Source organism: Cyprinodon tularosa, unplaced genomic scaffold (assembly GCF_016077235.1).
Source record: "Cyprinodon tularosa strain WSP-4 unplaced genomic scaffold, ASM1607723v1 ctg30, whole genome shotgun sequence".
Taxonomy (NCBI): Eukaryota; Metazoa; Chordata; class Actinopteri; order Cyprinodontiformes; family Cyprinodontidae; genus Cyprinodon; species Cyprinodon tularosa.
This window is the reverse complement of record NW_024039008.1, coordinates 2,665,779-2,678,319: the sequence shown is the minus strand read 5'-3', so window position 1 is coordinate 2,678,319 and position 12,541 is coordinate 2,665,779. Positions and strand designations below refer to the sequence as shown.

Below are 12,541 nucleotides of genomic sequence, written 5' to 3'. Positions count from 1 at the left end.
ATGTTACCAGAATCTTAATGCTAGAAATTCAACCCCAAGGGTCTGATCTTCACAGGGTTTTTCTGTATTAGAACACATGAAATTGTGTTTGTATGTGCAGTGCAGATCTTTAAAGTGGACTCAAAGTGATTTGCTTTTACAAATTCAGTATATATATATATATATATATATATATATATATATATATATATATATATATATATATATATATATATATATATATATATATACATACAGATCAACACATATTAAAATTATACATTTACAGCTGGAATAAGAAAATAGCTTGTTTAAAATATTTTGTCATGTTTATAAAAAGAAAATACAATATTAAAAGCCATCACAGGGTGTAAAGAGACATGGAGGGGAACATTTTCTCAACGTTTACACTTCAGTGCACACAACCAGGTTCTGTAACACACAGATGTCATCAGTTCTCAGGTGAATATTGGCGCTAATAATCAAACTTTAAAATAACACTATAACAACTAGGGCTGCAACTAATGATTATTTCGCAAATCGATTAATCTGTAGATACTTTTTCGATAAATCGATTAAAAATCGGAAAGCAAAAGGTTCCTTAAAGAAGATTTTGTACAAAATTAAACCAGGTGAAAGTAAAATAATTCCACTTGCGGAGTTCAGGATAAAGCATATTGACAGATGAAAAAGCTTTTTGATCTTAAATGCAAAATGTTTATATATTTCTTTTAGAAATTTGGTATAATTGCTGATTAAAGGTTGTTGATTTGTCACCTAAAGGCATATTTAGCAGTCTCTACACTCCAGTTAACGATTAATCGATTACTAAATCAATTGACAATTATACAATAATCAATTAATTAAGATTTTGTGAACATGTGTTGATTAGGACTCAAAATAATGAAATTAAAATTCTAATACATGCAATAGTAAAATAAAAAAGGAAAAATCATTTCCCAATATTAATAATGTATAAATTGTGTAAATTATTTTTAATACATTTTTTAAAAATCTTTCTATCGCTGCAGCACCCCCAGCACGCCCACTTCCCCCGGCCATAGGTGACGTCAGAAAATACTAATTGGTATCTCTCTAAATCTGACTTTTTTAATCCTTAGAAATTGTCCAAGCAGTTTAGAATTTTAAGAACTCCGTATTGGAATAAAATGCTTTGATGAAAAAAGTCTTTATTCTGAATTGCATGCAAATGCATCACACTCCTACAAAAAAAAAATTTACAGCTAAATATATTATTTATGTTCCTTTTGATGGGATACACAAAGAAATTTTTTTTTTTTTATATAAACCCTGATTTTATGTTTTAGTGTGCCTGTTTATTCTTAGAAAAAAAGGAAGCCTAATTCTTTGTTTTTAAAAACAGCAGGAACTCACCCTTTATTATTATAAAAGTTTCGGGACAGAATCCAGGCTGTTATGATTATAGTTGGTAATCCTGGGAAGAAAAGATGGAAGACCACGGGAGCAAAAACATTAGAAAAAGAGTAATGATACCTTGCTAACAAGAAACTCTGATAAAGTAACAAAGACACCCACCCCAGCCGATTAGTATATACCACCAAAAGTATTTTTTTTGAAAGACGAAGGTGAGTGCAAGGAGCGTCTGTAGGTACATTCCCTCCACAAGAAGCCAGAAGTAGTTTGCCAGGATGCTGAACTGGAAAAAGGCCACGGCGGACTTGCAGGCTGTCTGCCAGAAGAGAACAAGAACAACTATCAGACAATTTAGCAAATTGCTAAGAGTTATATTGGTTGCAACAGACTTTTTTACAACCAATGGTGGAGGTAGACATTGAAGTTTAATGGAATTGCTAGACGTTGGTACCAACTGCTGGAAGTCAGTCTCTGCAGGAATTTTTTGAAGTCAGATAAAATCCATTCACCTTAGCTTAAAGGAATAGTACACCCAAAACATGATTAGCCTTCATTTTCTACTCACCCCCATGCTGAACAACACTCTGGAGTACTTTTTTGATATCTCAAATGCATCTGGAGATCTGGGAGGCTTCTTGCTGTCTGCTGACATTCAAATAATGGAGGTCCATGGCGCCCGAGACAGAAAGGTCCATAAAAGTCCACAAAAAACGTTTCAATATTCCTCCATACTGCTCGTCCAATGTATTCCAAGTGTCCTAAGTGGGTAGCATCCAGAATTTACTCGAAACGAAGTCATTTAGACTTTTACCTTTCTGTCTCGGGCACCATAGACCTCCATTATTTGAATGTCAGCAGACAGCAAGAAGCCTCCCAGATCTCCAGATGCATTTGAGATATCAAAAAAGTACTCCAGGGTGTTGTTCAGCATGGGGGTGAGTAGAAAATGAAGGCTAATCATGTTTTGGGTGTACTATTCCTTTAAGTCAAGTAAATAAAGAACTGGGTTTAAAGTATTTTTGAAGGCTAAAAGTAGATGATTTAAAGAAAAAGCTCGAAATTAGACCAGAAATAAAACTTTGATTTGCGTTAGATTTTAAAAAGGAAAAAAATTAAATAAATATATGTCTAGTTATATATATATATATATATATATATATATAACTAGACATATTTAAATAAAAGGTTGGCTGGATTAACCAAATCTCAATGTGCACTTCAGTTTGGTTAGTAGAAATGGCCCTGAAAGCCTGCTTTATGCTTCATAATAAAGACCATCACAAGCATCTGCCTAGGGTTTATCTATGCCAGAATAGTGTTGATGGTGTAGGATGCATGCAAAAGAAAAAAAAATTGTGTGTTTTGCTGCAAGCTTTGTGGGTGGATGCCACAACAGTGGTTTATAGTGCCATAAGCTATTATATACACTTTTAACATTGGTGGAACAATTTTCCTGTAGGTTTTTCTTTCCAAACTCCAAGTTGCAATTCAGACTTTTGAATTGGGCAAATCTTTAACAATATTGATTAATAATAAAAAAAGAAATTGTACAATTTTAATGTTTTATTCAGCTCTTGGATTTGCATTGTGAAATGGTTTGAAAATATTCTAAATTAATTAGTTGTGTTTAAACACAACTCTAATTGTGTTTAAACGCTAATTTTACCTCATTACAAACTCCTAAAGATAAGCTTTGGTTCTAAAACATGGGTCTTCAACATTTTCCAGGCCAAGGACCCCCAAACTGATGGGGAGATGGAGCCGGGACCCCCTTATTATATATATTGTATGAAATTGTGTTATATCAAACTGGTCCTATAGTCACTCTATAACAGATGGAGGAATGTAACAAAAGTAATTTCGTCCTGGGATTATTAAAGTATTTCTGATTCTTATTCCTGTTTGATGGGAGAGGTGTTGTGAATGAAACGGTGCCCAGCTTGAAAGAGCTCCTGTGTGCCGCTGAATGTGTACATTGATGACTGAAAGACATCTCATGCCTCATTTTATCTGGTTACTACAGTCTGTTGAATTCATGTTAATGTGTATTTAAAGACATTTCAATTAGTGGGAAAAATTGCAGGAGGGTATATAAGTAAAAGTTTAATCAACCAAAACTTTCATGACCCCCATGCAGTACCTCTGTGGACCCCCAAGGGGTCGCGGACCCCTGTTGAAGATCTCCGTTCTAAAACATAAAATTTATGCTAAACTGCGAAATCCTTGCATTGTTTTATTGTTTCATATATTAACTTATGCTATTTACTCACTATAAAACTTTTCACTCAGCCTATTTCACCTGCAAGGCCACACAATTCCCCTATATGAGGGTGTTTTTTAGACAAGACATACCTTCTTTTCATAACAAACCAGATTCTTTCATAAGGTTCATAACCTGTTACTGTTTAACCAAAGTGTCTGTAATTTGTTTTGACTCTGACAACTTTCCATTATTGCAAGTAAGGTTGGAACGAACGCTGCCCATGCAGAACAGGGCGGATTATCAGGCAATAAGGGCTGTATGATGAACTGTTCTCTCTTTGCAAAGAGATAAAATAAATGTGCCGACTGAGTGAAATCCATTGATCTCCGTTTATTTAACTGGAGCAAATAGTTGAATACTTTTTTTGCACTACAGTAGTCATCATGGTATTGAACATTTGTGTGACTTTATATTTAAAGTTGTCACTATGCCAGTGATGTTAGACTCCACCAGGTAATCTACAAAATACATACTTTACAAATACCATGTTGTTGTCATGACACTTTAGACGCTTTGATTCTTCAAAGTGGTGACTTGCATGATCGCAGCAGCAGCTGCACCCAGTATCCCTCATACAAACTTCACCTCAAAGCGGGCAAGGATTTCTTAATGAATTAATATACTAATAAAGTACAAGATGAATGATACTGTGTATATCTTGTTTCCTAAGAAGTGCCCTAAGATCACAGACTGAATTAAGATGAAAAATAAATCCAGCTTGATTTAATGCCATAAAAAGCAGAGCCAGGAGGAATAATTGCTGTCACTATGGAAAAGCTAAGAGCAGAAACATAAAATCAATTCAACTGAGCTATACCTAATCTTAAAGCTTATGTATTAATATAAGGCGGATTCTGTTTTTATAATTACCATGTTTGCTCAACAAACCCAATACTAAAATTGTATATCAGGAAAAAATGCTGCAGGTGCATCACCAACTTAATTGGTTTTACAGTATAAAGCAATGCCCAAACTCAGTGTTGTCAAAGCCTAACACACTGATATTTACTGTTTGTAACATCATTGCAGATGAGCATCATTAAGTGATGAGAAAGCGATCGAAAATAGGAAAGAAGAACATTTAACTAAGGGACACATTACAGAAGCAAATTAAATACGCAGTAAAGCTATACATCCGTTAATTTTTGTAATTGTAAAAATAAATGTGATTCCATAGGTTGAAATTTACCTTGAGAACTTTTTTATGTGTAAATCTTATCATAGTATTTTCTTTGAGTAACAATAAAGGGATATAGATTACTCTTAATTTGAAAATACCACATAAAAACATGATGAAATTAAGTGTATGTTCACACTGCTACACACACTGCGATGGGTTTCCAAATTCAAAAATTAAGAATTATTGGCTCGGTGTCTGAACAGGTCTGCTGCTCCATCGGTTTCCCACAGGGATGTGTTCTGTCACCTTTTCTTTACATGTTAAATACAAGCATATGTCATATCATATGAAATGAGGGATCTATTTTAAAGTATGCAGATGATTTAATCGTTTTTATTCAGCTTAATAGATCAGAGACTTGTCACAGCCCTCTGGTTGAAGAGTTTGTTAAGTGATGTTATGAATCTTTCATCTGCAACAAAAACCATAGTACTATCTGAAAAAAATCTCAGGAGTAGCTGTATTTTCTTAAAATGCTCTGGGGAGTTAACTTGTTACAATGGTTCATTATGTCTTTCTATAGTTGCCTTACAGAAAGCATCTTCTCTCAAAGTATTTTGGCATGTTATTGCTCTGCAACAAAATTTAAATTTCTACAGAAAATTATAAAAACTCCCAAGAAAATAATTGAGCGACAGCTTCCTACTGTGGACAATTCATCAACTCACATTGCCTGCAGAGAGCTAGCAATATTCTCACAGACTCGCTCTATCCTGCCCACCACCTGGCTGAATACCTGCTCAGGAAAATGTAACACATCCATCACAATAGATAGAGCATTTCGGGACAGCTTCAACCCTAAAGCTATTCATATTATTCATTCTGACTAAAATAGCTCATTAAAATGACTAAAGTCTGTTAGCGTTAATGGGCAAGACATTCTTTATTTCATTAACTTCTACTGCACATAATAGCTAGTGAAGTATTAAATCCATACATGCAAATCTCTTTTGCTACGGTGGCTTTCATGCATTAACTTAATTTATCATTCAGTGGCTATAGTTGAGTACATCAGAATTTTGTGTTTTCTTTTTTAATGGTATATTGACAACTGAGTTTTAAATTTCATGCTAATTAGTCATATGTTTTGCATATTCATACGGCTAAGACACAATGCCGATCCATTTTCAGCTGTTTGGCAGAGACCATATTGTTATTCAAAATATCCTGCTGTTTTAGAGATCATGATCCCATTCATAGCATACTTTTTAACAGGTCAAGAGCATGTCAGATAATTTACAGCATTTAGCTAACTTGATCTAAGAATACTTTTCCAGTCAAAGTCCTGGTAGGACCCCTCAAACTCATGGAGCTTTTGAAAGCCTGGGTAGCATCTCCATACACATTTATCAGGTAAATTCACTTTCCCAGGGCTTTACTTTCCTGGGGCTTGGTACCTTCTTGAGACCCAGTACTTTTAGTCTTTTAAGGGCTGGTTTATTAGGGGGTTACAGCTGAAGTGCTTTATTCCACCAGCAGCAGCAGTAACCAATGGCTTTACTTTGTTTATCTTGCTTTTCATAGCTTACACTTGTCACAAACTACATTTCAAGATCCTTTTAAGCAAAAAAAAAAAAAAAAACGGCCTAGTGGTTAGCGCATGCATCTTGGAATCCTGAGGTTCTGAGTTCGAGTCCCACTCCTACAGAATGCCAGTCTGGCTCTCTGAGCAAGACCCTGAACCTGCTCCGCAGGCGCCCCACAATGGCAGCCAACTGGTCCCCAAGGGGATGGGCTCCAATGTGAGATAAATTAATTTAAATTATAAAAACAAAAAAAAAGACATAGCCTAAAATAGTGGCTATTTTAAACACATTGTACAGTTTACAAACAGCTCTGGCCAGATGCAGGTTGATCAACAAGTTAAATGTCAAATAAACTTTTTAAACTTAAGAATTTACTTATACAGGTGCTGGTCATAAAATTAGAATATCATGAAAAAGTGGATTGATTTCAGTAATTCCATTTAAAAAGTGAAACTTGTATATTATATTCATACATTACATACAAACTCATATATTTCAGATGTTTATTTTGTTTAATTTTGATGATTACAAATGACAACAAATGAAAATCTCAAATTCATCATATCAGAAAATTAGAATATTGTGAAAAGGTTCAAAATTGATGGCCCCTGGTACCACACTCTAATCAGCTAATTAACTCAAACCACCTGCAAAAGCCTTTAAATGGTCTTTCAGTCTAGTTCTATAGGCTACACAATCATGGGAAAGACTGCTGACTTGACAGTTGTCCAAAAGACGACCATCGACACCTTGCACAAGGAGGGCAAGACACAAAAGGTCATCGCTAAAGAGGCTGGCTGTTCACAGAGCTCAGTGTCCAAGCACATTAATAGAGAGGCGAAGGGAAGGAAAAGATGTGGTCGAAAAAAGTGTACAAGCAAGAGAGATAACCGCACCCTGGAGAGGATTGTGAAACAAAACCCATTCAAAAATGTGGGGGAGATTCACAAAGAGTGGACTGCAGCTGGAGTGAGTGCTTCAAGAACCACCACACACAGACGTATGAAAGACATGGGTTTCTGCTGTCGCATTCCTTGTGTCAAGCCACTCTTGAACCACAGACAGCGTCAGAAGCGTCTTGCCTGGGCTAAAGAGAAACAGGACTGGACTGCTGGTGAGTGGTCCAAAGTCATGTTCTCTGATGAAAGTAAATTTTGCATTTCCTTTGGAAATCAAGGTCCCAGAGTCTGGAGGAAAAGAAGAGAGGCACTTCATCCACGTTGCTTGAAGTCCAGTGTAAAGTTTCCACAGTCAGTGACGGTTTGGGGTGCCATGTCATCTGCTGGTGTTGGTCCATTGTGTTTTCTGAGGTCCAGGGTCAACGCAGCCACATACCAGGAAGTTTTAGAGCACTTCATGCTTCCTGCAGCTGACCAACTTTTTGGAGATGCAGATTTCATTTTCCAACAGGGCTTGGCACCTGCACACAGTGCCAAAGCTACCAGTACCTGGTTGAAGGACCATGGTATCCCTGTTCTTAATTGGCCAGCAAACTCTCCTGACCTTAACCCCATAGAAAATCTATGGGGTATTGTGAAGAAGAAGATGCAATACACCAGACCCAACAATTCAGAAGAGCTAAAAGCCACTATTAGAGCAACCTGGGCTATCATAACACCTGAGCAGTGCCACAGACTGATCGACTCCATGCCACGCCGCATTGCTGCAGTAATACAGGCCAAAGGAGGCCCAACTAAATACTGAGTGCTGTACATGCTCATACTTTTCATGTTCATACTTTTCAGTTGGCCAACATTTCTATAAATCCTTTGTTTTTATTGGTCTTCAGTAATATTCTAATTTTCTGATATGATGAATTTGAGATTTTCATTTGTTGTCATTTGTAATCATCAAAATTAAACAAAATAAACATCTGAAATATATGAGTTTGTATGTAATGTATGAATATAATATACAAGTTTCACTTTTTAAATGGAATTACTGAAATCAATCTACTTTTTCATGATATTCTAATTTTATGACCAGCACCTGTATATTGTCATTAATGCTAACCGCTGGATTAAAGGTGCAGTGCAACTTCATTCGTGTGGATTGTGTATGAGCTTGCAGAGTAATGGGAAAGCAAGCTACGCTTCCTATTACCTGGGCAACACAAATCCTGGGGCTTTCAGTGTGGCTATGACTGTCCTTTTATGCCTTTTTCTATATTTCCATTCTTATGTAGACAGGGATTATATCACTAGCAAATTCCATGTTTCATTACTACACCCAATGAACTAGTAGAACTAAAATTGGTCCTACTTCTACCCTGAGGTTTTAAGCCTTACTTCCCCACCAGATTAGTCACAGAGAGTGCTTCTTATTCCTCACTGACAATCAGCGGGGGACTCTTACACGTCTCACAGCAGCTTTGTCAGCAGAAAAGCAGGACGGGAACCCTCATCAGTAACCAAGACATTCTCTGGATTTTACCCCTTTCCTTCTTATTACATTCAAACAAGGCATACAATTTGTATCAGTTAGTTTTTCTTTTTTTTTTGCAGGAGTTATACCTGCATTTTTAGCTGATGCTTATTCTCTAAAACTCACTACTGGTCAGTTGATGCACTTATTTTAAAAAAGCAACACTCACTGTGGACATAAAGCAGTGGTCCATATTTTCATCATTAAAAAGAACCAGATCTTTGATAAAGACAGCACTGGCTCTCAGGATGAAGGAGAAAAATAAATTGATGTGGATGTAGTTCCTGGTGCAGTGAAACTTCCTGCAAAGACAAAAATAAAAAGCTGCTTAAAACACCTTGTGTTCCCCCACAGCATGTCTGTGCATAACTTAAGACAGCAGAAAATTGGAAATAGATACCTGAAAGCAGTGAAGACAAAAATAGCTGTTATAAGTGAGATGAGTGAGGTAGCATAGCCAGCAGTATACAATTGCTTAAAGTTGGAGAAATATGTCGTCTGAAAGAGATAAATAAAATTAGCACATCAGACCAACTCTTCACTAACTCATTGGATCTTCTCAGATATGCAACTTTTCTTTATTTTCAGAAAGCTGAAACTTATTTGATGAATAGTCAAGAATAGTTTATTTTTTTATATGTTATTGTGAAAATATATAAAATGGCAGAGTGGAATCACTTGGACCACTAGGCCACAACACCCAGGAGAGTGGCGGCCTAGTGGTTGGGGCATAGAGCTTGGAATGCTGAGGTTCTGAGTTCGAGTCCCACTCCTACAGAATGCCAGTCTGGGTCTCTGAGCGAGACACTTAACCCCACACTGCTCCCCAGGAGCTGCACAATGGCAGCCCACTGCTCCCCAAGGGGATTGGTTAAATACAGAGGTACATTTCTCCTATGTGAGGTCAATAAAAGTTAAATTATTATTGGAGGCAAAGTCGCTTCTATGTCATTAACTCCAACTGAGTCTTATCAAGTCTTAAGTTGTCAGTTTTTTCCAAGTGCAGCAACGCTTTCGGTAAACGGGGCTTGCTACGCTGCTTCATTACGCATGCTCAGGCTACTAATTTGCATCCATTTGTTTCTGTTACTCTGTTATAATTTCTGTAACACCGTGCAGCCGGCTACAACATATGATCTGAGACTATTGCCATTGTTGCCCTCTCATTTAACGAAGAACGGTTGACCCCCATTCTAGCTATGCCCTTGCTCCAATGGCCTCAACCAATACAGTAGATGTTACCAAACATTAAAGCTTTCGTTGAAGAAAGAATACTTGATCCAATTTTTATTCAAGGCAGAGTAGTGATGATTGGTAAAATATATTACACTACACTGCTCCTAAAAGTACTTAAAAAAGAGTTACTTACTGTAATTGATTGTAACTGAGGAAATGTTACTAGTTACTATTCACCTCTGGGGTTTGGTGTGTTGAAGTAGAATAACTGTACCAGACTTTAGACATTAGATAAGTGACCTCACAACTTCAGTTTAGGAACAAATGGCAAAACAAAAATTGCAAATAATAGCAGAATAAGATGTGCATTCTGACATAGTAGTTCTATTTCGGAACACCAAATACCGAAGGTAAATTAAAAGTTGCCACAGCAAGGATCACTTGGTGTACCTAATTTTTTTTTAAAGATAGGTTTTATTATTTAGCTAAGTTTTGAAAGAATATATATTTTGTCTCATAGTTTGAGGGAACTTTTAAAACTTACAACCTCACCAGAATCATCTTGCACAGTCCATATTCCATGAATCATATTTATTTTTTTCTAAGTTCAGTTTTGACAAATGTTGAGTTGACAGCGGGGGCTTAATTATAATGTAAAATAGAAGCGCTTATTTTTTTCTATAAAGGCTCGGATTGCTGCAAAAAAAAGGTCATGTTTTTGACATATGTCATCTACTTGTTCTAATTATGACCATAATAAGACCCGGACCTTTATAACCAGTAATTTAATCGGAAACAGCAGGTTGTAATTGTAGAAGTGCAGTGAATAATAAGTCAGCACTCCACAGCTACACAACAGTTTCTCTAAAAGGTGTCAGATAATTTCAAAATAAAAATGGTCAGAACTTAAAGGGAAACAAAAAGCGATAGAATAAAAAAAGTTATATAGAGAACAGTGACCCACCAAATTAAATGAAAAGAAAACCGAAGGATTTTTCCTAAGTATAACAATGCTGCCAACATGATAAGATTGACCTACCTCTGGTTCTGCCGTTTCATCATCTTTAAACTCACAGGCATCTTCGTAGTGCGGATTGAGCTCAGACCAACCCTCCTCAGTGCAGTTTCTAGAAACAAAACCTAAGAGAGGCAGAGCATTTAATGACTTGGACTGAAGGGAGTGAAAATGCTTTGGGGAAAAAAGCAACCTTTAAAACATCAACTGGCAGGTTTGCAAATAGACTAAGACGAACGTCAATGCTCATCCGGGTACTCTATAAAGAGACGTTCCAGACTACTGTTATATATATCTATAAAATGGAAATACTTTTATATAAAAATATATGTAAATGTATTTACATCTACAATATATATGTAGATATATATGTAGATATGGTTACTTAAAAAAAAAAAGCAATTTTTTCAAGTCAACCAAATTGTTTTTGTAAAGTTCATTTTTATTACTTAAGTTCTGATAAAAGAAAAAATCCGTAAAAAATATATAAATATTACAAATAACAATTTAAAGAATCCAAAGATAAATTAACATAGACACACAAAAAAATCTAATACTCAGACAACTCACCCTGGATTTAAAGTGTCCTTTTTTTAAGAGATTTTTAAACAGGAAGTAAATAAGCCTTTGGAATATTGGATTGGAGATCATAGTCAAATCTAAGAAATCCAGGTAAAAGCTGTGCAGCAGCATTCTGCATTCACAATTGTTGCTCTGAAATTGGAGATTCTGAACTGAGGGTATGAATATAAAGCTTTGAAAAAAAAAAAGGAAGTACTGTAATGAAATCAATGTCAAAAACTCCTGAAAGGGGTCTTTACTCGATGATTGCTAAAAACCCCCAACATGAAATGAAAGGTTAAAGCCAATTCACTGTTATTCAGCTACAGATCCACCTCAGGAGGTAGTCAGGAACCCATAAGAACAAGCTGTACAGGGTGAGATTTGTGTGTGTTATCATGTAATAATAGGCTGTGGAGGTGGGGGCTGTGTGTCGTAGCAGCAGAGCAGGTGCGCCATTTTCAGAGGCCATTGGTCCTAGACTCAGCCGACCTGGAGACCTTGGCTGCATGTCTCACCTCCATCTTTTTTTTACTCATTTCCTGTCTGACTACTGTGAATGAGGGCAGCCTTTGCCAAAGAAAAACAAATATGTGGTCAAATGTATTAAGCATACTACCTCTGCAATTAATAATAATAATAATAATTGTAAATGTAGATACACTGTTTTTATTTAAGTTATTTAAATGAAACCTTTGATAAATCTTATTTGTCTTTATTTGTCCGTAATGATATTGATTACCACGATTAATGAAGAAAGGTGCAATTTTCAGACTAAACGATCAGTTTTACATCACTGGGTTAGTGAGACCCTGGATAATCATCAGCCATTCATCTGAACTGAGAATTATGTTACAACAGCAACTAACGCAAATAACAGCGTAATAAACTTATTGTATTAAAATACTGAAAGTATTTGGTAAGATGTTTGGGCATACAGTATAAGTCGCCCAGTTTAGGGAGAACAAAAAACTTGAATTATCTGAAACGTCCCGAATTCCCCTTTTTTCTCTTCCTCGAGG

The 12,541-nt window shown here is 36.1% G+C and overlaps 1 protein-coding gene across 1 annotated transcript in view; it reads right to left on the bottom strand.

Moving 5' to 3' along the window:
• ghrhrb (growth hormone releasing hormone receptor b) overlaps nucleotides 1–12,541 on the bottom strand; it is a 45,727-nt gene that overhangs the window by 4,769 nt on the left and 28,417 nt on the right. Inside the window, exons 4-8 of the mRNA XM_038291606.1 lie at nucleotides 10,983–11,083; nucleotides 9,168–9,265; nucleotides 8,937–9,069; nucleotides 1,537–1,690; nucleotides 1,375–1,435 (exon numbers count right to left, since the gene is read on the bottom strand). Coding sequence (XP_038147534.1) covers nucleotides 1,375–1,435; nucleotides 1,537–1,690; nucleotides 8,937–9,069; nucleotides 9,168–9,265; nucleotides 10,983–11,083 — 547 coding nt within the window. The remainder of the gene's footprint in view (nucleotides 1–1,374; nucleotides 1,436–1,536; nucleotides 1,691–8,936; nucleotides 9,070–9,167; nucleotides 9,266–10,982; nucleotides 11,084–12,541) is intronic.